This window comes from Apium graveolens, chromosome 11, assembly GCF_009905375.1.
Source record: "Apium graveolens cultivar Ventura chromosome 11, ASM990537v1, whole genome shotgun sequence".
NCBI lineage: Eukaryota > Viridiplantae > Streptophyta > Magnoliopsida > Apiales > Apiaceae > Apium > Apium graveolens.
Window position 1 is genome coordinate 11,105,768 of NC_133657.1, and position 24,296 is coordinate 11,130,063.

Genomic DNA, 24,296 nt, shown 5'->3' on the forward strand with positions numbered 1-24,296 from the left:
TAAAAGGATATGGTTCAAATTTATCTAGTGTGTTAGTTCTCATCGTTATGGTGCTCCTGTAGCCAGTGTCATTGTTCTCAACCATCTTTTTGTGCATTCTGGTTGAGGTCTAAAACACATACATTTAACGATCTAACAAAGGCACAAGTACATCACATATAACACAAGTCATTATGTGATTAGTGTTTCAAATAGTAGCAATCATCTTATCTTTCTTGTGGGAAGATTTTAACATTGTAAGCATGTACAAACTTGAACTAAATGGGAGCATGTTTTATTTTTTTTCAGCAACTATAAATTGCTGTCCTAGTGAGATGCTTTTTACTAGTAAAAGGCAACCTAAATATAGACTCAGTTACACAATGCGCAAGCACATGCACATTTACATTTTGGGCATTAGCTATTCCCATCCGACTTGGAACCAGACTTCACGGCTCCTGTGGCTTGTAAATATTCATTTGAACCTCTTACCTGCCATCCGCTTCAGTAAATGTTATTTCATTCTCGGTCAGCATTTCTGGTTTAGTGGACGAGGAAGAAGTTGTGCCAGAAAAATGTTTTCTTGTAACAAAAGCTGGTTGCTTTGGATTTGGAAGGGTCTCAGTTTCACCGCTCAGCATAAAAACTACCTTGGACATGTCAGGACGATCATTGGGGTCTTCCTGTACGCAGAGAAGCCCTATGGTGATGCACTTTAGTACTTCACTATTGTTGCATGATCCCACTAGTGTCTCATCCAGTAAAGTCATTGGCTTCTCTTCTTTCCACAAGTTCCACGCCTGAGGCATACTTCCGGATCAGCAAACATGAAATGGAGTGGATAAACTTATAGAATATATTTGAATTAAATCTATAATTTTACTTACATAACCTAGAAGACCCAGGCCAAGTTGGGAGTCAAAGAATCCGCTAATCTTTTTCCCACTGATTATCTCCAGCACAACTATTCCAAAGCTGAAGGCATCAGACTTAACTGAGAACTGGCCTTCTAATGCATATTCTGGAGCCATATAACCGCTGCATTGTGCTAAACAATCAAAAAAAATTGTTCCGCCAAATCATAGTACTTCAACTAACACTATATAGTATTATTGATGTTCTTACTATGTTCCAATAACTCTGGTAGTATTAGACTCGGTTTCTCTTCGCCCAACAATTCTTGCCAAGCCAAAGTCAGAAATTTTAGGATTCATCTCTTCGTCCAGTAAAATGTTGCTTGCTTTCATATCTCTGTGAATGATCCTCAACCTAGAATCTTGATGAAGATAGAGAAGCCCTCGAGCTACTCCTACAATGATGTCAAATCGTGTCGCCCAGTTCAATAGCATCCTTAGCTTTTCGTCTAGCAAAGTTTTCACAAATCCAAACACCAAGTATTAATTTCAGTGACAAACAAACTTCTTATGAATGCCAAGTTTAGGATATTGAAGTCTAACCAAATAAGAAAGCATCTAAACTCTTATTAGGCATGCATTCATAGAGTAAAATTTTTTCATTCCCCTTGATGCAGTACCCCAAAAGTCTGACAAGATTCCAGTGTTGAAGTTTAGCAATTAACACCACCTCATTCTTAAACTCCATTAGGCCTTGCCCCGAGTTGCTTGACAGCCGCTTTACAGCAATCTCGGCTCCATCTGGAAACTTACCCTGAAAGCATAATCTTAACAAGTGATAAATTATGGTGAATTACTTAATGTTCCACATTACTGGTAATTGGATTTTGTTGATAATAAGCAACCTTGTAAACAGGGCCGAATCCCCCCTGCCCAAGTTTATGTGCCTGTGAAAAGTTGTCCGTTGCAGCTACAATGCTCTCCAATTCAAAGAAAGGTACATCAATGTCTTTCTTGTCATCTTCTCTAAACTGATCATCTTGAGCCATCAAATATTCCGTATCATATAACCGAGGGGCTTGATTTTTTATGATCTTTTGATCTGGAACGCAAAACACATCTATACAGCTTATAAATTGGAATCTTGATACTATACAAGATCGAAATAAATTTAACAGATTTGATATTATCAAATACCTTTTCCTTTGGCAACCACCCTTCTATAAGAAATGCAGGTTATGCTGCAAAGTAGTGCAACTGCAAATATGACGGAGGTTGCTATAATAACAGTCCTTAAAGTTGAAGATTTCATTTTTCTTTTTTGATTCCCTGTCGGATTCGGATTCGGATTCGGATTGTGTTTCAAATCTTGGCCTGAAACAGAGGAAACAACATTTTATATGATCACTGAATTATAGTAATATATAAGGTACATTGGAGCTTGTCATAGTTCTCCTGTAATAGTCCGATAGGTAGAATCTAGTACTAAACTTGAAGTTCAGTCATTTGTTAAATCATTTCTCTACCCCATTTTCACACATTCAACTCTAGTAAAAGTACTTAACAGAAAACCTCCGAGTTTTGATGATGACATTGTAAGAAAACTCAAAGCTTGTAAGGATATAAGATAGCAAGCTGTTTGTTTGTTCCAAACTTGGACAGTGCAAAATTTATTGAACATAGTTCGGTACTCAAGATAGAGTTCATATATACTTTCAAAATACTGTTTTTTGTAAATTGAGTTTGCGCCGGAAGTTGGCTTGAAGTTGAACCGAGTCTCTCCCTAGGCAGGAACAAATATCTGTTCTATATATAATAGTTCAATATGATTATTAAATTTGTGAGACTCTTAAAAAAATATTGTTGGAGGGATTATACATTAGTTTTAATACAACAATACCCGTACGTCATTTTAATACAACAATACCCGTACGTCATTTTAATACAACAATACCCTTAGGTTCTTATATCCAAAATTTGGCATTGGATTAATGCGGGTCAAACGCGGATTAATTGGAGTCAAACTCGGCGTTGCGTTGTAAAAGGAGAGAACAAGACGCGCCCATGTCGTTAGGACGCGTCCACCATGGTGGGAATGTATTGAAAAGTGGTTCCTTGGCAAAGAAAATTAAAGTATGTGCCCAGGTATACAGGACACGTCCTGTCACCGTAGGACGTAATGGGAGGTGATTGCGGGGAAAGATACAAACTTTATGAAGGTCAGGACGCGCCTAGTGCCTAGGACGCGTCCTCTTTGTGGGAAATGCATTCTCAAGGGTGAGCTTAGGACAAGACATGCATGGAAATGAGCAATGGAGGGTTATTTCCACTAACATATTTGTTGCAGGTACTCTTTGAAAAATTCCCTTCTTGAGACGGTCAAGGAGGGGGATGTCCGTGAAAAGCTTGAAGGCCTCCAGGGGTATGCCTGATGACTGAAGGCCTCCTCCTGTATTCAACGGGTGTCCTCGTTGGGGATGCGGGGTTAACTTTGGTGTGTGCTTTGGAAGCTCTATTCTTGTATTCAACGGGTGTCCTCGTTGGAGAACTTTTGAGTCATCTTGCACTTTGCACCCAAGAGCTTGGGATCACCCGTCCTGTTATCTGGTGGGTTATCCTCACTCGGGGGACAGGGACGCGTCCGGCATTTGGGGTGAACCGTGGCTATACCTGCGTCTGTAAATCAAGGGATATAGTTGTAGCGGAGTATTATCCTTGCGCAGGGAGATGCATTATCCGTGAAGTCCTACGATTGCAGACAAGTCTTGGGCCTTCGCGGTTGGGCCTCATAGTTGGACATTTCTAAAGCTAGCGGAAGATGGATTCCGGATGGGCTTCTACCGGGCCTAGGAATAAGAAGTCTAAGCCCATTAGATTTCTTGTTCCCCAAGAACTACGTCAGGCTTGATCCCTACATAAAGGGTATGTAGGCACATTGAGAGGGGGGGGTAAGAAGTTGAGAGCTGATAAGGGAGCCACCACTTACTCTGATCAATCTCAGCCTAAAACTACCACAAACCACCACACACCGCTTGATTTTCCGGCGAAGAACCACCGTCATAGATCTTGATTCCGGCGAGAAACCTAAAACTTTGTTGTTACCAGATTCCTCCGTCAACAAATTGGCGCTAGAAGGAGGGGGCTGATTAGGATCATAATCTTGGGAGGAAAAGATGTCTTACAATCATGATGGAAGTTCTTATGATGGAAGCGATAGCAGATCTGAAAGAGAGGGCGAGGGAGGCTACACTCTCCATTTACCCTACGTGCCCAGAAACATGGCAGATCCTCCGAGAGCTCCAGATGTGGGAGGAACGCCCCCAGTTCTCATCAACAACGTTGATATCTTGGAGCAATTGTATTGCATGGGGGATACTCTGAACAACTTTCACTCAAGTCTGAGTACGGTGGAGCGTCGCAGAATGAGGAGGGGTCGTCGTTTACCCCGTCGTGGCCACGCGGTGGGGAAAACACCCGTGGTTGAGGGAGATGCCCCATATGCTCGTGTTCAAGCCAGCGGAGGGAACCCGCGAATCACCCCGCGACGCTTGGCATATTCTGATGATGTAAAGCCTATTGTGGAACTTATTGATGAGGACACTGACGGAAGAAAGAGGCCTCGCACCAACAATCAGGTTATCCCGCATCCGCATAGGCTTGGGCGTACGATGGATGAGCGTCGTCGTGCGGAAAATATTCAGAGTCAAGATGAGGAAAGAAGAGATTTTTCAACCCTAAAGAGGAGACTTGGCATAAGGTTGGAAGATGATGATTTGAGGATGTTGCTAGAATGGAAAAAGGAGGGAAATGGTGGAGAAGTGAGGCCCCGTGATACAACGCGTATGCCCCCTACATATCCAAGAGATGAGAGGGTGTGACACCGCGAACACGAGCGTGCCCCTCCACGTGGAAGGTTCAGAAATTATGGCTGAGGCTATTAAAAGAATGGACAAGGAAGGATGGGATACCAGCATGGAAGGGCGCCATACAATGGAAGAAGAGATGGCGCGCCCTCCACTGAAGAAGCCCCCGTCATTGTTCCTGTAGCTTCCCACAGTGCTACAGGAAATGGATCCAGGACGCGTCCTCATGACCGGGACAGTGTGCGAATTCAAGAAAGGTTACAAAATAATGATGAGATTTCGAGACGCGGTCAGGAGGAACCTCGTGCGCAAGGGAATGTTCAAAATCAAGATGACAACATACCACAGCCGCAGCCGCAGGGCGAGGGGCGGCGAGATCCACCGGTACACCCCGGGGGTAACCTAGGGGAACAACAACAAGTTGTGGAGCAACCCCAACAACTCAACGTTCAAACCATTTCTGGAGTAGGGACGTTTAGCCTTCTTCTAAATCCACTTATTTGCTAATGTCGACTTGGACCAACTCTGTGGCATTGAGACATTTAGCCTTCTCAGAAGATGTGAGGACGGGCTTTCCATTGTAAAAGTCACGGTATTTGCATATGGAACCAACCCTTGCAGATAGGGCCCCAATCTTCTTAAGGTTGGCCTCTATGATCATGTCTTTGAGGTTGAAATGTTCCTCAACATACTTGAGCACCTTCTCTGCTCTCTTCTTTCTTTATCCTGTTAATTCTTTTTGAGTTCTTTTATCTAAGGAAGAAATATGAGGATTTATCAAGGGAAGAAAAAGGTAAAAAAAGTTTTGGTGAAGGGGAGGACGCGTCTTAGTTAATATGACGCGCTATAGGGAAAATCACTTACTTGGTTTTAAGTTAAAGCGAACCCGGGCTCTCTTGGCATCACAGATGTAGAAGAAAGGTTCTTTCCAATCCCTCTCATGGCTCACCTTGCCTTTATTAAAGCCTCTGTTGTTTAACCACTTGTTGACGACAAAAAAGTGGTAGCTAGGGATGGACTTCCTGATGCTGAAGAAGAAGCTAAACTCCTTTATGGAGGGCGCGCCCAATCCAAGGTTGTGGTACATGATATACAAAGCCCATGCTAGCTTGTATGAGTTTGGAGATAATTGAACCGGAGCAACGTCATACCATTTTAAGATCTTCTTGATGTATGGATGCAAGGGCGCGCCCACACCCAGAGAAATAAGTTGTGGAGTTAGGACCATTCTGGGGATCCTCAGATCTTCCACGTTAAAGATATGGGGCCTCATCATCCTGAGAGGATGCGCCCAGATTCCCTCAATGTCGTAATACTTCATGGTCCACCCAATATCTAGGTCTGTTGCAGTGGATTTCATCCCAACACAGGCTAATTTATGTTCTTTCTTCCTCCAGACGTTCTTTTCTGCCTCAGGAAGATCTTCGAGTTCTTTCCAGTCAAAATCAAGCTCTACGTTGCTTGGCTCCCAATGCTCCAGTGGAGAAACGAACTATTGAGGATAAATGGGGTATTTTTCAGGCTCAGGGGCTCTTTCCCCAAATTCACCCACATTATGGGGAGAGGGCGCGTCCTGAATAGGAGACGCGTCTTGAGCTGGAGATGCCTCCTGAGCAGGTGTGGACGCGCCCTCGTCTGAGATGACTTTATGTTTTTTAGACTTGTTAGATGAAGGGATGACCTCGTCATCAGTCCAATCTCCGATTGCTTGACTACAGGCGGTTCGGGAAGTCCTTTTACATTTCTTTCCAAGTCTTGCACTAAGGGGGACGTTATCCATTGATTCGGAGCTTGAATTTGCCATAATTGAGGTTTTTGACTTCAAGGGTTCAAAAGCACGGGATTCCGCTTCAAGGAAGGATTCCGTCCTATGATGTTCAGGAAATTCGGGACTGAAAGAAATTGGAGGAGGAGAATAGATTCCAATACGCTTGTTGAGAGATTTGAATGAATTGAAAGGATAAGAAGAAGAGGCGTCCTCCGGCTGAAATAAGAAGGAAGAAAATTTTGAGGACGCGTCCATGTCTAAATGAAAAGATACTGAAAATATGTTAAAGGAAAAATATATGTGAGAAAGCAAGTAAAAAGGTGAGATGTTGTGCGAGGATGCATCCTAATAAATCTATCGCAAAAAAGTGAGTCAAAGGTTAGGAAACATTATGATGCGTCATAGTTTGATAGTGCGTCTGCTCTATTCTTGTTGGAGCAAGTTAAACTGCGATGGGTAAATCATGCAATCAATAACATGACGTGCCCTCCTTTATAGACGCGTCCATCATATGGGAAATGTAGTAGAATCTAAATCGATAATGGCTAATTTTGGGAAATTTAGCTAAAACCCTAAAAACATGCAATTACCGAATCAAAAGAGCAAAATATGGAGGTTGTTATATACATACACAGATATATATATAAAGGAAGTGAAGAACAGTTCATGGAGAAAAAGGAGCATACGAACAGTCTTTTACTTATTATGATCGATTTACTCGACGAAATGGAGAAATGAAAGAAGATTCGTGTACCTTGGAACTTGGGGGTTTGATCGACTGTAAAAACTCAGAGAATGGCCAGTTGAATCGCCGGATTTTTGAACTTGAAAATCCTGCTTCAATGGCGGCGACGAAGGTTGTTGAGAGAGAATAAAATGATGATGTGAGTCTTGTTTTGGGATATTTATAGAGAAAAGGATGGGCTGACGTATACACCAACTGTCACGCAAAGGTCGATTTTTGGGATATAAGGCTTTGACGCGTCCAGGGTTGAGGACACGTCCTGATGTTTAATGAAGGGGCAATCCAAATTTTCCTTGTGGTTTTTAAGTAAAAAATTCCAGTTTTGTTTTCAACTGCAAATGGAATTTGGGGGGTAGTTGTTATATCCAAAATTTGACATTGGATCAATGCGGGTCAAACGCGTATTAATTGGAGTCAAACTCGGCGTTGCGTTGTAAAGGGAGAGAACATGACGCGCCCATGTCGTTAGGACGCGTCCACCATGGTGGGAATGTATTGAAAAGTGGTTCCTTGCCAAAGAAGATTAGAGTATGCGCCCAGGAATACAGGACGCATCCTGTCTCCGTAGGACGTAATGGGAGGTGATTGTTGGGAAATATACATACTTCATTAAGGTCAGGATGCGCCTAGTGCATAGGACGCGTCCTTTTTGTGGGAAATGCATTCTCAAGGGTGAGCTTAGGACAAGGCATGCATGGAAAGGAGTAATGGAGGGTTATTTCCACCAACATATTAGTTGCAGGTACTCTTTAAAGAATTCCCTCCTTAAGACGGTCAATGAGGGGGATGTCCGTGAAAAGCTTGAAGGCCTCCGAGGGTATGCCTGATGACTGAAGGCCTCCTCCTGTATTCAACGGATGTCCTCGTTGGGGATGCGGGGTTAACTTTGGTGTGTGCTTTGGAAACTCTGTTCTAGTATTCAACGGGTGTCCTCGTTGGAGAACTTTGGAGTCATCCTGCACTTTGCACCCAAGAGCTTGGGATCACCTGTCCTGTTATCTGGTGGGTTATCCTCATTCGGGAGACAGGGACGCGTCCGGAATTTGGGGTGAACCGTTGCTATACCTGCGTCTATAAATCAAGGGATATAACTGTAGCGGAGTGTTATCCTTGCGCAGGGAGATGCATTATCCGTGAAGTCCTACGATTACGGATGAGCCTTGGGCCTTCGCGGTTGGGCCTCATAGTTAGACATTCCTAAAGCTAGCGGAAGATGGATTCTGGATGGGCTTCTACCGGGCCTAGGAATAAGAAGTCTAAGCTCATTAGATTTCTTGTTTCCCAAGAACTAAGTCAAGCTTGATCCTTATATAAAGGGTACGTAGGCACATTAAGGGGTGGGGGGTAAGAAGTTGAGAGCTGATAAGGGAGCCACCACTTACTCTGATCAATCTCAGCCTAAAACAACCACAAACCACCACACACCGCTTGATTTTCCGGCGAAGAACCACCGTCATAGATCTTGATTCCGGCGAGAAACCTCAAACTTTGTTGTTACCAGATTCCTCCGTCAACATAGGTCATTATGTTTTTTTATGTTTTTAATCGAGCAAAGAATAAAATTTGAGATTTCTATTGCAATTCATGAATAATTGTTTTAGTCATGTGTATTCTGTTCATATATTAGTTATATATTTCTAAATAATTAAAATTACAATTTAGATAATAATTTTGATCAATATCTAACATATAATAATCATTATACAAAAAATATAAATAAATTAAGACATAACATGTATTTAGTAAATAATGTAATATGTTCACAAGTAATCATCTTGTTAAAATCTACGATATTATATATAAAAATTAATTAACAATGTCAAATAATCAAGTTTACGCTAATACGAAAAATAAACAAACTTGTTCAATAAAAATTATATTGTTAGAACGTATACATAATATAATTTTAACAAAATAAAATGCTATATTTTAGTTATTTGACCAAATTGATAGGAAAAAATGAAATAAGCCAATAATTATGGGATAAATGGAATAGTGTTACATGTACACATAATTCATAAATTTATTCAAATTTTGATTTAGACCAACATATTTAGATTTATTTCGAACGAAATATTATAATCTACAACGATTTAAAAAAAAATCAAAATTTGACTATTTTTCTAAAAAAACGAAAAAGTCACATAAAAAACATGACAATCACTATCTATCTGAATTACAAGAATTCAATTCGTGGGAACACGATAATTTTTGCTTCAAATGTGGTCGAAATTATTCAAACTTCAACTTCTCATTCTTCCAAAATTTTAAATTTTTCAATATTAAAAAATTTCAGAATGCTCACCATCCTCACAAAATTTTAAAACTTTATAGACAAAATTTGATATTGTTAGAAAACAGCCCCTTACTCGCAAGACTATTATGTTAGTTATTTATTACTAGATAAGTTCCCAGACGGATATCGAGTTATATTAAAATTCTTTTATTAAAATATTTTTTGAATTAATTTAATTTCAGTATGTATTATATTTATAACATGTTTATGATGCTGAGAAATAGAATAAAATTATAAGTATAAATACTTAAAAAGAGTATGACATAAATTATAATATTTTTTATTAATTATAAAAGTTAAAAAATTGATGAATATTTAAATTAGTAGAAGAGAGAATTAGTGGAGACTTTAAAAATGAAGAGGGAGCAATGGAAAATGAGGAAGAGAGAGAATGAATGGAGGTTATTATAAATGAAAGAGAGAGATTGAAATTATAATTAATTAGGAGAAAGTGTGAATGGAAGATGACATCATCAAATTAATACGAGTTTGACACATAAGATTAAATGATGTCACTTAATGAAAGTTTGACACATCAGCAAGATGACATCAGCTGTACTATATTTTAGTATAGTGGACTTAGCGAGGATCCTTGATGAAGTCCTATTCCTACAGGAAAATAATGAGTAACCCCAACCGGTGTTCGAACACACGTCCTTACCTAAAAATACATCTCTTGTATCGCCCTCAAATATATCCATAGCACCTCTTTAGCCACCAAACTTTTTCAAATCACCTCACGCGGAACACTATCATATGATTTCTCCACATCTATGAATATCAAGTGTAGGTCTTTACTATGTTCACGATATTTCTCCATCAACTGTCTAAGAAGGTGAATTGCTTCCATGGTCGACCTGCCCGGCATAAAGCCAAATTGATTTTCTGACACTTCCTCCTTTTCTTTTCACAGTTATAATGGATGTTCTCACTAGGGGAATTCAAGATAATGTACGTTGGTGTCTATTATTCACGGATTATATAGTCATAATTAAGGAGACAATGGTTTTAGTTAATGTAACATTAGAGCGATGGAGTGATATATTGGAGTCTAATGGATTGCGTGTTAGTCGGTCCAAGACGGAATATTTGTGGTGTAACTTTAGTAATCAACCGAATGATGAGGGGATGGATGTTTTAATGGGCGATCAAGTATTTCCCCCAAAGATAATTTCAGGTATTTGTGGTTGCAGATTATCTCTCATGGTTGGATTTCAAATTGGATATTGCATCAGACACTCCCATTGATGATTCTTTTCTAGATGATCACTTATTTGCAGTTGCTACTCAAAATCCTTGGTACGCAGACTTTGTAAATTTTTGTGTTAGTGGATTTCACCCTCCAGATTTGATTTATCAACAACGCAAGAAGTTATATCATGATGCTAAACAATATTTTTGGGATGATCCATTCTTGTATCGGAAGTATGTTGATGGGATCACGTAGATGTATCCCAGAAAATGACATTCTCAGACATTGTCACCCTCTTGCTTGTGGCCATGGTCTTCTAAAATTGTTGCAAAGGTACACCAATATGGTTTCTTTTGTCCCTCTCTCTTCAAGGATGCTCGTGTTTTCTGTTTTACTTGTGATGCATGCCAAAGAACGAGCAATATTTCTAAACGTCATGAGATGCCACAAACTGGTATTCTAGAAGTTGAAATTTTTGATGTATGAGGTATTGATTTTATAAGATTTTTCCCAACTTCTTGTGAAATGAAATATATTTTGGTTGCGGTTGATTACGTGCCAAAGTGGGTTGAAGCTATTGGATGAACAACCAATGATTCTAAAATTGTGATGAACCTCTCTAAAAAAATTATCTTCCTGCGCTTTGGAGTTCCAAGTGATGGTGATTCTCATTTTCACCATCGACAAATTGAAACTCTTCTAAAAAAATATGATGTTACTCACGAGGTTAGCATAACATATCATCCAAAGACAAATAACCAAGTAGAGCTTCAAATCGTTAAATCAAAATTATTTTAGAGAAGGTGGTTACCAAGTCTCGAAAAAATTGGTATTTATTTACCAAAAATTTAAAGGTCATTGATTTTTTCATGCTTGAACCATGTTACCAAGCTGGCTCATTATATCAAAGGGATCCTATGAATAATAAGTGAACAGTATAGATTTGTTTCAATATGTTTGTACATTTCTTATTATAACTCGTGTTAAGATAAAATAACAAATCTATTATACTAATAAGTAAAATTATACTAATAAGAAATGTACAAACATATTGATTCAGACTAATGAACTTGGATAAATAAAATATTATATTTTATTTATCTAGGATAAAAAAATACATCATACAATTGATTTACACTTATACAAAACTAAAATAAAAATACAATTCGACCAACAAAAATAAAATCATATATACTAATTATTCAGTCTAAAACAAAATTATCTTATTGATCCAGACTTAAAAAAAATTAAAATTAAACTAAAAATAATTAATTTGATTTGATCGGTGTATTGGGCATCGGGCTAAAATAAAATAATGTAAATCACTGATTCGAGATAAATCAAATTTATATTAGACTAGGTAAAATTCGTATCGTATTGATGTGAACTAGAAAATCAAATTTTAATTAAAACGTAAATATTATTTTTTAAAAATATACACATCAAATTATCAATAAAACTATATTGTTCAATCTGTAATATTATCTTTTTCAAATATTTATTATAGAGTTATAGTTAATCGATTAAGTAATCACCATGCTAAAATAATATTTTTAAAGATCTCAACAATGTGGAGATATTATATTTTTACTCTCAATAAAATAATAATTTCTTTATAATAATATTCTCCCTACCAATGCTATCACTTTAAATAAGTTTAAATGTTCTATAATCTTTTGAACATATACATTTACTAATATAATTATCATGAAATCATATCATTTAAAGTTTTAAATGAGTAAAATTAAGAAATAAATTCAAACTATTTTTTAAAAAAATATAAATATTAAAAAAAAATTGTGCGATCCGTGAATCGCACGAGTTTCAAGCTAGTTATTTTAAAAACTAAACAATAAAAATTTGGTTGGTATTTGTTCTGGTCATCGTAATTATATTAATATTTAAAATAAAATACTCTCATATAAATATTCATAACATAATTATAATATGTTTAATGATTTTCGTTAAAACAAAATAATATATAAAATTCACCAGGTCGAACTAAATAAAATTATATTATTGATCCAATTTTAAATAAAAAATTAAAAAAAATTACATATAATTAGTTGGATTTGAAGAATCGGGCTAAAATAAAATAATAAATATTATTGACCCCACTAAAAATATTATTGATCCCGCTAAAAATATTATATTATTGGACTGGACTATAACAAAATAAAAATTTAAAAGCAAATTTGTGTAGTCGATATATTGTCATCAATCTAAAACAAAATAATACATACTATCCATTAGATCTAATATAAAATAAAAATCACCCTGTGCTAAAATAAAATTAAACAAAATAGAAAGTATAATTAGTTGGATTTGGTTGATACAACAGTGCTCGAGCTAACATAATTTTTTGCCATTGACACATAAAATTTTACCATAGATTCGGGATTAAACATATTAAACTAACATAAATTTGAATATACTTAGTTGAATTTGGTCGGTTAACAGACTAGTGACAATTCGTATACTATTAATCTCAGCTAAAATTTACCTTTTAATTAAATATAATAATTTTTCGTTAACACACCTATAGATATCAATAAAAATATAAATTTTAATTATTACATTATTTTTTAGAATCGTAGTACACTGACTTATGCACATATTTGTATATTAATATTAATAAATATTATCAAATCATATTATTAAAATTTCAAATAAATAAATTTCATAATTTAAAATTTTTATTTCAAATTAAATTTAAAAAAATTATGTAATATTAAAAATAAACCATGCAACTAGTATATATATATGAATAAACAAATTAAAAACTGTACTAAAAAAATATTTTGAAAACGGATTTGGGGAGGTGGTAGGTACTACTCTTGAGAAAAAAAAAGGGTGAATAAAAGTACCAATTTTAGAAGGGGGATCGTGACGGAACTGGATGTTATGGGCGCCATCGGTTGATCCCTCCTGAATATCGATGAGATCACCATACCAGTACCAGCACCCACTTGAATGGGTCTTGCCGTAATAATCCGTATTTTGACTCCTATAAGAGTAGGCTTGGCAACTACAATTTTCTTGGCATACCCTTTTGCAATCATCGTCGCTACTACCCTTTTCAAAATGTGGTGTGTTTGACCGCACCTTTGTCACCAGAATTACATCAAATGATGTTGTATTATCACGCGTACACTTACTGGATACTATCTCTTTGCAACCCCCAGAAAAGTCACCCGACTTCCCATCGTTGTCATTAGCAGGTTCATACCCAGGCAAACAATTGCACGTGTAGTTACCAGACCCAGGTTTACATTCACTAAAAGACCCGCATGCATTGTAAACACTACATCCTTGTGGTTCTACCCACAAAACTCGCCATCTCGTATAATTTATATCCCATTTTAAAAATTTTATCTCCCCATTATATCCCATCCTCAACCTTGAGTTTGAATCGAAAACTTTGGAACAAGATGTATCATTGCCATACAGCCATCCTTTACTTTCAGCTTTGGGACTTGTGTTGTTGGTACACGATATTAAGGACAACACTGCAGCTGATATTTTATTACCCTCATTCGGAATGAAACTGTTGGCAGACTCTCCCTCAATTTTCCAGTAGGGTAACTTATTTTTCCTATATACTCCATCTGATCGAAACGAGAAGTCCCCGGGTGCAGGATCTTTGTCACTTTTCCATGACGTCAAATTTAGATTCTTATCCATTTTCATTCCCAGCAGAAAGGTATCGGTGGGATGGTCGAAGCTTTCCCACAATGTTGCACTTGTTCGATCATCAGTCAGTACTAAGTTACCTGAATCATACAGTTTTGCTGTACTTAAGTAAGGCCGTGACTTAGGAGAATGTGTAAGATTTGTAGAGAAATATGTGAAAGTAGAACCGCTGTTGGACACCTCCAGGTTACCACTTGTCATATTTATGCCAAAAGTTCCAAAAACCCTAAACGGTATTGGGTTTGTTCGGTTGGCAACCCATACAACGACTTCTGGACTGTTGAAGTACCATATTCCAAAGTATCTACCACCGTCAGTGTTTCCAGAAGGTGTAAAAAAACCAAGCTGGAATATGCTGCCAGCAGACACGATTTTTTCATCGCCCCCGTCGTGAATCCAATCACCAAGTTTCAAGGTATCTCTTATTCCTACACAAAAATATTGGAAATGAAAAACAGATAACAAAAATGTGCACAAGAAGCAGATGACATTTGGCATTTTGGATTTAGTTTTGTCTCTGCCAACAAGTGAAGTGATTAGAGTTAAGATACGAAAAGAATCATCATCAACTTGTAGTGAATGCACGGAAGAAGTGAAGTTAATTATTAAAGTTTTAGAATCACCAGTCTTAGTAAACACACGAAAGATGGGTCAACTCTCAAATTTCTCCGGGGCTCAACTATCACTCAATTATTATCCTAGGCTTGCTTGTGTTTTCCTAAAATAAATAAGAAAAGACCAATTTAATACTCAAGGGGCCTGCTTACTTTTCCTTACCTTGTCCTTGACCTCGTGTGGCCAAGAATCAGGCTGTGCGACAATGTTCGTGACATCATTGACATCTTATCATTGAGCTTCACATGTGTTTGTTCCTCTTCTCTCTTCTTTGCTAAATTACGTGTTTGTTTTGTTATATCGTACTATGTATGATGTTCCATTGCTTAAGTTGATTGCCAACTATCTAAAACTAACAGATTCTGTATCAGTTAGAGAGTAATTATGATGTTCGACTCCATACAAGCTTGTACATGTTATCTCTGTACACCAGCAAAAAATATAAAATTTACACAACCCAGTGCAGAAACAATGTGTTCGTATCTTTGAAGTATTATATCCTGAATTATTGAGTATTTTGCAGCAGCATTAGCACTATATGAACCTTCTTTGCCATCAAACCATGTGTCTAATTTCATCCGCTGCTACTATAGTTTGGTTTTAATGGTATTCAATTATATTTAGGCATGATTCTAATAATATTAAAGAGTATGGAAGGTGTATAACATCGATATACTGATGGCTGGCTGCTGCCGCTCTTAATATTATTGCAAAATGAAGAAACTCGATCAAAGTTGTAGATGGGTTTCGGTTATATAATTGAAAATACACATTGTGTTGCATTCCCAGAGCCAATTCAAAGCATGAATACTGTGTATTGGCAACAGTAAAGAGGTGATGATGTTCTTAGGTTCCTATGACTGTTGGTGTTAGATCAGTTTCCTTTGACGCAACATGGAAGCGTAGGATAAGTAAACGCTAATCCTCGTAAAAACTCTTACATGAGAATTCCTTTAAAACCTTGAATGCATAAAGCAAATCTCTATGTACAAGAGTTTTCTTGATCCACAAGGAAGATAAAGATAGAAAATCTTAGTGTTTAATTTCAATAAAATAAAAGATTTTTATAGGGTACATCGTAAGATTATTTATATAGCAATAGAAAATCCTAAAATAAAATAAAAACAAATCATAATTAAAATGAAATAATAATTAAAAGTTGCGTGATTATACCGTTTTGAGTATGAACATGCAATGTCTTCCATCTCGCCACCAAAAAACTACTGTTATTTTTTCCTCTTTTGGCTTGGTCATGCAATCCAGCAGCGTGAGCATGCCATCATATATCCTCAATAGCGTGATCATGCAATACTGAGTTTGATTATGTCTTCGCTCTTCTCACCTCGTATTACACCCTCGTTATGGACCGAAAATCCTTCTACAGCAGACTCCTCCACTTCAAAAGAACTCGAACTCGAGTTCTCATATATAATAAGAATACGTCGACTTGCTGTTTATCTCGCCATGGTGATACTTAATTTAAAGGCAACGATCTGATTGGAACTTTGTACCTAAAATCCTATCCCAGATTAATATATTGTGAAAATAAGACTTGAACTATCCAACCAAATCTTTGTTAACCGTTGCTGATTTAGAGCTTGAACCAATTTCAATTTCTTTAAACCTATATATTGTAGTACAAAATACCACATATTTGAAATCTAGATTCAAGTCATGCTTATCCTCCAATGGATACAAGACATACTCCATGTTAACATTTTTAAGTCAATTTTCATACCCCAAATTTTGTGACACCAATTCAAATCAAACTGATATGCCTACCCATTCCTAACTCATATAAATCCACATGAAAATTATCAAAAATTACGACATTTTTTGTACTTCAAACCAGCAATGTCAGCCACATAATTTCCACTCAGGGTAGTGACAACCAATAGATTACTCCAAACAACATTATATGGTGCGACATAATTTGTGAAGGCAACTTGATTTCATTGACCATATCCGTCAAATATAATTTATCGTGATATTGAAAATCTACCACAATCTCAAAATTTTAGGGACTCACTTTGTATAATGACTGAATAAAGTTTAATGTCGCAGATCATACATCAATTTATAAGTGTCCAAGGATAAATTATGCACGTCTTCAACATGTAGGTAATCATCATCTTCATCTCCATACATATCAAAACTCTCTTTGTTATTTTCTTCTACATCTTCATCCTTTTCATATTCTTTAATCACATCAATTTCATTAAAATAAGTTTGCATAAAACTTTCAGGAACCAGTGTCTCACACACTTCTCCAACTATCTCCACATCTTTCAATTTTTTTGCATTATCAAAATCACTTAGTTCTTTATCTCCAACATTCAACAAGCTTCCCGGCTTTGATTGAGGACTTTTATCAAACACATAGTCAACATGATCAGGTTCATGACATTGAGCCGAATTATTCTCTTATTTGTGATCAATATAAATCTCAAACTTACATCCCTTTGGTAAAATCCTCTCCATCATCAAATTTTTCATCATCCTTCATGTTATAATAGGTTTCTTCATTTGTTTCTCTCTTTGTATAACAAGTTTATCCCACCATATAGAAGTAACGCTCTTTAACCTGATAACACCATCTTCACCTGCTTACCCTCAGAAACACCCATACATCAAAGTATTTATCAACATCAATATACTAATTCAGAAACTCATCAACTCCAAAAGACCCATAAAATAATGGTATATCATCCTTTACAATATCATTCATCCGATTACCTATATTCAACGTGAAGACATAATTCTCACCAACATGATATTTTCCACCGATCTTTTTTTCCACTACTTTGTTGGATATTGTTATTCACTTTGAATGTCAACGTGTCTACTTGATCTGTGAAAATATTTAGAGCCGCGGTTAAAGCCGTCGTAACCTCTCGAAAATCTTCTTTGGTAATTGGTTTTTCCATGATGAATCAGGTAACGCAAAGACAGGATATAACTGACGCAGCACGAAACCGTAGGATAAGCAAGCGCTAATCCTCGTAAAGACTTCTACACGAGAAGTCCTTTAAAACCTTAAATACATAGGAAAGATAAAGAGAAAAACGTTTAATTTCAATAAAAGATTCTTATAGATTATATCATAAGATTATTTATATAGCAATAGAAAATTCTAAAATAAAATAAAAACAAATCATAATTAAAATAAAATATTAATTAAAAGTAGCGTGATCATGCAGTTTTGAACATGAGCGTGCAATGTCTTACATTTAGCTACCAAAAAGCTACCATTTTTTTTTCTCTTTTGACATGGCCATGCAATTCAACAGCGTGAGCATGTCATCATATATCCTCAACATCGTAATCATGCAATACTGAGCTTGATCATGCATTCGCTCTTCTCGCGTCGTATTACACCCTCGTTATGCACCGAATATCCTTTTATATCACCCTTCCTCCTACAATTCTTGCCAACCCAAAGTAAAGGCTAACAAAAAATGAAAGCATTTAAGCTTTTGTTTGGCATGTATTTGTAAAGTAAATCTTTTCATTTCCCTTCATGCGATATCCCAGAAGTCTGACAAGATTCCGGTGTTAGAAGTTTACACAACCCAACACCTCTTTCTTGAATTCCATTCAGCCTTGTCCGGAGTTTCTTGGAAGCCACTTCACAGCAATCTCTTCTCCACCTGGAAACTTTAATTCATGACCAGGGACATGACATGATTTTAATATAGAGAATAATAGTGAAATAAAAGGAATTGCAAGCTTATATATGGAGAAAAATGTAAAATTAAAGATTTAATCATTTCTCACTTCACATACAAGTACTCAAATATAACATATTGATTCTAGTCACTCCGCATAAAATGATACCTTGTACAGATATGATAGTTTTTATGTACATTGAACTAGATGGGAGTATGTTTTATTTTTTCAGGAACTTTAAATTGCTGCCGGAGTAAGATGCTTATTATTTAGTAAAAGCTGACCTCAATATAGACTCAGTTACACAATGCATATGAACATGCCACATTTTGGGCATTAGCTATTCCCATCCTGGACAGGAAACCTAGCTTCACGGCTCATTTGGCTTGTAAAAGTCATTTAAACCTCTAAGAGCATCTCCAAGGGTAGTAGCTAAAATGGTTAGCTAAAATAATATATATTAATTATTAGGTAAAATTTGCTGAAACTGTAAGGGGTTATGCTTCAATGACGTTAGCTATAATGGTTAGCTATAATTCAAATATAATATTTTAGTATTATTTCAAATTTTAACGACTATATTTGCAACGACTATATTTTCAACGGCTATATTCCAACGGCTATATTTCATCTCATTCCAACCACTATATTTCAACAACTATATTTTATAACGGTCATATTTTAGATGTTATAAATAGATAACAAAACTGAAACTAAGAAAAACACAAATTTCAGACAAAAATCAAATTCAATCTCACTTCTAAACTATTCATTTGTAATGGACAACACTACACGAATGTTTCTTGATATTATGCAAGCCGAAGAAGAAGAACATGAAGCAAGAATGAGAATGAGTGCTACTTACCTTCATCATCAATGAAAAAGATCGAGTTCTGTCTCGCAACATGGTGGTTCCACTATGAATCATCATGTACTTGATCGCAATAGAGAAGAAGGTCATGATAGACTATATCGTGATTATTTTTCTACTACACCTACATACATAAAAACACAGTTTCGTCGATGATTTCGGATGCGTATATCACTATTTATATGAATTGAAGAAGCAGTTGCTCACAATAACTATTTTATACAACAAACTGATGTTGTGGGAGTTCGTGGATTATCATCACTTCAGAAAGTTACAGCTGCACTTAGGATGCTTGTATACGGAATGACAGCTGATGTTATCGATGATTACGTTCGAATTGGTGAGAGTACAACAATAGAGAGTCTAAAAAGATTAGTTAAATCAATCTTGAAGTGTTTGGAGCTGAATATTTGAGGAGACCAAATGCTGAATATGTGTCTCGATTATTAATTGAAAATGAACGACGAGGCTTTCCTGGGATGCTTGGTAGTACTGATTGTATGCACTAGAAGTGGAAAAATTGTCCAACTATTTGGAAAGGTATGTATACAAGTCATGTTCATGAACCAACTATTATATTAGAAGCAATAGCTTCAAAAGATTTGTGGATTTGGCATTCTTTTTTTTTGGATTACCGGGATCGTTAAATGATATTAATGTGTTAGATAGATCTCATCTATTTGAAGATTTGGCAGAAGGTCATGGACCAGAAGTGAGGTATACCATCAATGGTCATGAATATAATATGGGATATTATCTTGCTGATGGTATATATCCTTTTTGGGCAATATTTGTCAAAACTATTTCAAAACCTCTAGGTAACAAAAAAAAATATTTAGCAACCGCGCAAGAATCTGTAAGAAAAGATGTTGAGAGAGCATTTGAAGTTTTGCAATCTCGATTTTCAATGGTACGTGGACCATCAAGATATTTGGATGTGCACACAATGAAATATATTATGGCAGCTTGCATCATATTGCACAACATGATCATTGAAGATGAAAGGGAATTACATATGGAGGAAGAACACTTTGATACAGATGTTGCAATACCAATTATTACTCCAAATCGTAGTCGTGCAAGTACCCCTAGGGAATTCATACAAGTGCATAAAAAAATTCGAGACAAACAGGTCCATTTTCAGTTACAGAATGACCTCATGGAACATCTTTGCCAGATGCATGGCGGTGACATGAACTAACTATTTATTTGTTATGTAATTTGTTTTATATTTAAATGTTTTATGTAAGTTCTTTTTAAATGTTTTATATAAATTATTTTAAATTTTTATGTATCTCTCCCATTTGAAAAATAGAGTCAAAAGTAAGTCTAACACATAAACTTCACATATAATACAAATTAAAGTTTAGTACATAATAGTTGCAAAATAGAGTCAACTACATATAAATATTACAATATGTTTCTCATGATTCTAGTTTTGAGCGCATCATAATATTTTACTTGATCTGGTAGCATCTTACTAGTGTCTACTGCCTTGATAGATGCTTCGTAAACCTGTCTTTCTCGTTCCTCTTTCTGTCTTTCCCTCTCCTCCTTCGCTAAGCAGAGATGTAACTTTTCTTTCTGTAACTGCATAATTTCCTTTTGCCTTTCTTGCTCCTCCTTTTGTAACTGCATCATCTCCTGTTGCAACTGCAAGCTCCTATTAACTGATTAACTCCATGAAGAAGCAATGGCCAGTGCATCTTTTTGCATTATTTTCAGACTCGTCCGTTGCTTCATTTGCTGCTCTTTTTAATTTTTTTGCAGCTTTCCTTCCTATTGGACGTTCCATCATTTCATCGGATTCTAGATTGGGAATTTGACTGTCAACAAATTGTGAAGAAGCATCTCTGTCCTTCGCTGATTTGTTATGCTTTTTGAAACAAGATTGAAATTTTGGAGCAAATCGCAGTGTATTCCAGTGACGCACGAACATAAATTTTTCATTTATTATACTCTCGTAATGCTCCAATGCTTGGTCTATCTGCATTATAGAACATAACCTTTCGGAACCATAACATTATACCATTACAAAAAATGCGAGTAATATAATTGAACTAGAAGTGAAGAAACAGGGTCAAACAAAATCAGAAGTGAAGAAAATCAGGTGGCAATAGTCACTCACTATTCTACATATTTTGTAATTCAGTATATTGCCTTGTCTGGCCAGAGTTTAACCGACATTCCACAACCAGACAAAATGAACTATGTGAAAACAGAAAAACAACCAAGGCACATTCATGCCCAGAATCTTTAAAGAACATGAAAGTCATTTCCTGTACTCTAGTTGATATATTTAAGATGTTAGATATATTTGTGATGTCATGTCTAATGATTTATGTTTAGTTTTTCAGATCTTAATTAACAGGACAAATCAGTACTTAACTGGAAATCAGCACTTATACTGAAGTCAGAACTTAAGATATCAGAACTTAAGTTATCAGAACTTAAGTTATCAGAAGATATTCATCAGAAGATAATATCAGGACTTAAGAAGACTTTCAGATAAGGAAGGCGGTTGATTAAAGGGAAAGAAGATCGAGACTAAAACAAGAAGAAATATGCATGGAGAAGAATTCTATGAAGAATATAATACTTGGAAGAAAAGATAACTGATTGATATATTTTAGGATACAGAATTATATTCCATATCAATTAGAACTTATCTTGTAACAATGTGTCTATATAAAAACAACATAGGGTTTACACTATATGTATTATCATTATCGAGAATATTATTCTTTGTAACCCTAGCAGCTCTCGTGATATTTGTTCATCACTGAGAGAGAACAGTTTCTTTGTAACAGAGTTTTTTATATTGAATAAATCTGTGTTATGTAACTTGTGTTCTGAATTCGATTTGATTGTAGTAAACACTGTATTCAACCCCCTTCTACAGTGTGTGTGTGACCTAACAAGTGGTATCAGAGCTATATGTTAACATACATACAGTAAAGATCCAAAAACAATCATGTCTGAAGAAGAACAAACTCCAACCAAGCCCACCAAAACTGAAGAAACTCCAAAAACCATAACCCATAATCGATATGAGACTATTAGGGTTCCCATGCTGAGACCTTCTGAGTATCCCATATGGAAAGTGAAGATGGTTATGTTTCTGGAAGCTACAGATCCAGAATATCTTGACAGGATTAATGAAGGACCATATATGCCAACCAAACTCTCTGTGGAAGTTGCAGGTCAGCCAGCAAAGTATGTACCAAAGGAGAAAAGTGATTACATAGCTGAAGATATCTCATCGATTGCCAAGGATGCAAAGGTAATACACTTGTTGCATAGTGCCATTGATAATGTCATGTCAAACAGGGTAATACAATGCAAGACTGCAAAGGAGATATGAGAAGCTTTGGAAACAAGGTGTCAGGGAACTGATGCAATCAAGAAGAACAGGAGGACTATACTCACTCAAGAGTATGGGCACTTTGACTCAAAGCCTGATGAGTCATTAACTGGTTTGTATGACAGATTTGTCAAACTCTTGAATGATTTGTCACTAGTGGACAAGGAATATGATCTTGAAGATTCAAATCTTAAATTCCTGTTAGCTCTTCCCTAAAGTTGGGATTTGAAGGCCACAACTATAAGAGACAACTATGCTCTTGATGAAACAACTCTTGATGAAATTTATGGGATGCTCAAGACTCATGAACTTGAGATGGAACAAAGAAGCAAGAGGCATGAAAAAAAGTCAAAGACAGTTGCTCTTAAGGCTGAGGAGGAAATCCCCAAAGTGGCTGCATCAAGGAAAGGCAAGGGAAAAGCTCTCATCACAAAGTCTAATACTGAGTCATCAAGTTCTGATAGTAATGATGACTCAGAAACTGAAAGTTTACCTGAGATGGACCCTGATGAAGAGATGATGAAGCTGTGTGCTCTTATGGTGAAAGGTATCACAAAGATTGTATACAGGAAATTCAGGAGGGGAAAGAAGTTTTCCAGGAAAGGTGCAAGTTTTGATAAGAAAGGTTTCAGAAGATCTGAAGGCAAAGGAGGAAAGTCTGACAGAGGAGATTACTCAAATGTCAAATGCTACAACTGTGGTGATAAAGGCCACATATCTCCTGATTGCAAGAAAGGGAAGAGTGACAAAGGCAAGGCTCTTGTCACAAAGAAGAAAAGCTGGTCAGACTGAAGATGAGGAAAATGATGCGTTGATGGCAAATGCTGATAGCAGTCCTGATACTGCTGAGTTAAAGGTACCTTAAACAACTTATGCCTTTCATACTGATGATAGTACTGAGTTGAGATTATATCTTAAAACCATGTTTATTACTTACAGAGATCAAACTTTAACATGTGAAAGATTAACTTCTGAAAATCTTGCTTTTAAAAAGAGGAATGATTATTTAAAAAAAGAGTTAGTCAAGTTCCAACAAGCTCAGAAAGATAGAGAGGATGCCTTTTATGTTAGGGATGAAGTGCTAAAAATGAATGAATCTCTAAAATCCGAGTTAGAAAAGAAAAGAGAAATTATTAGGACTTGGACTAACTCTAGCAGAGCAACTCGGGATATATTAAGTAGTGGAAACTGGAAAGAGGGCTTGGGTTATGGAGATGATAAGAATAATAAGGGAACTGTAGAAACTGAGCCTATAGTTGTTAAACAAATGCCTAAGGTAAATCCTGTTAAGTTTGTAGCTGCAAAGTCTGATATTGAGAAATCAGAAGTTAAAGAGAAATTAACTTTTGACAAACCAAAACAGGATAAGCCAACTGAAGTTAACATA

At 36.3% G+C, this 24,296-nt stretch overlaps 2 protein-coding genes across 3 annotated transcripts; one reads left to right on the top strand and one right to left on the bottom strand.

Moving 5' to 3' along the window:
- Positions 1 to 152: 152 nt before the first annotated feature.
- LOC141697046 (G-type lectin S-receptor-like serine/threonine-protein kinase At4g03230) lies at positions 153 to 15,065 on the bottom strand. Of its 2 annotated transcripts, none has more exons than XM_074501235.1 (7): positions 13,565 to 15,065; positions 2,031 to 2,207; positions 1,739 to 1,935; positions 1,437 to 1,647; positions 1,105 to 1,342; positions 867 to 1,017; positions 153 to 779 (listed from the first exon to the last, which is right to left on the bottom strand). In XM_074501235.1, exons 1-7 carry the CDS (start codon positions 14,886 to 14,888, stop codon positions 468 to 470), a joined length of 2,610 nt encoding a protein of 869 aa, XP_074357336.1. In that variant the 5' UTR covers positions 14,889 to 15,065; the 3' UTR covers positions 153 to 467. The 2 variants fall into 2 exon arrangements, with proteins under 2 accessions (XP_074357336.1, XP_074357335.1); XM_074501234.1 differs by having other exon boundaries at positions 1,739 to 1,953.
- Positions 15,066 to 19,593: 4,528 nt separating this feature from the next.
- Positions 19,594 to 20,746, top strand: LOC141695338 (uncharacterized). Its single transcript, XM_074499594.1, has 3 exons — positions 19,594 to 19,630; positions 19,739 to 19,885; positions 20,211 to 20,746. The coding sequence occupies exons 1-3, from the start codon at positions 19,594 to 19,596 to the stop codon at positions 20,744 to 20,746; spliced, it is 720 nt and encodes a 239-aa protein (XP_074355695.1).
- Positions 20,747 to 24,296: the final 3,550 nt, after the last annotated feature.

Coding starts and splice junctions, on each gene's coding strand:
- LOC141695338 (XM_074499594.1), top strand. CDS start 19,594: ATGAATCATCATGTACTTGATCGCAATAGAGAAGAAG. Junction 19,631..19,738: donor TGATCGCAATAGAGAAGAAG/GTCATGATAGAC, acceptor TATGAATTGAAG/AAGCAGTTGCTCACAATAAC. Junction 19,886..20,210: donor CGATGATTACGTTCGAATTG/GTGAGAGTACAA, acceptor TTAATGTGTTAG/ATAGATCTCATCTATTTGAA.
- LOC141697046 (XM_074501234.1), bottom strand. CDS start 14,888: ATGCCAAATGTCATCTGCTTCTTGTGCACATTTTTGTTATCTGTTTTT. Junction 1,648..1,738: donor GATTCGGCCCTGTTTACAAG/GTTGCTTATTAT, acceptor TTATGCTTTCAG/GGTAAGTTTCCAGATGGAGC. Junction 1,343..1,436: donor TTTAGATGCTTTCTTATTTG/GTTAGACTTCAA, acceptor AAACTTTGCTAG/ACGAAAAGCTAAGGATGCTA.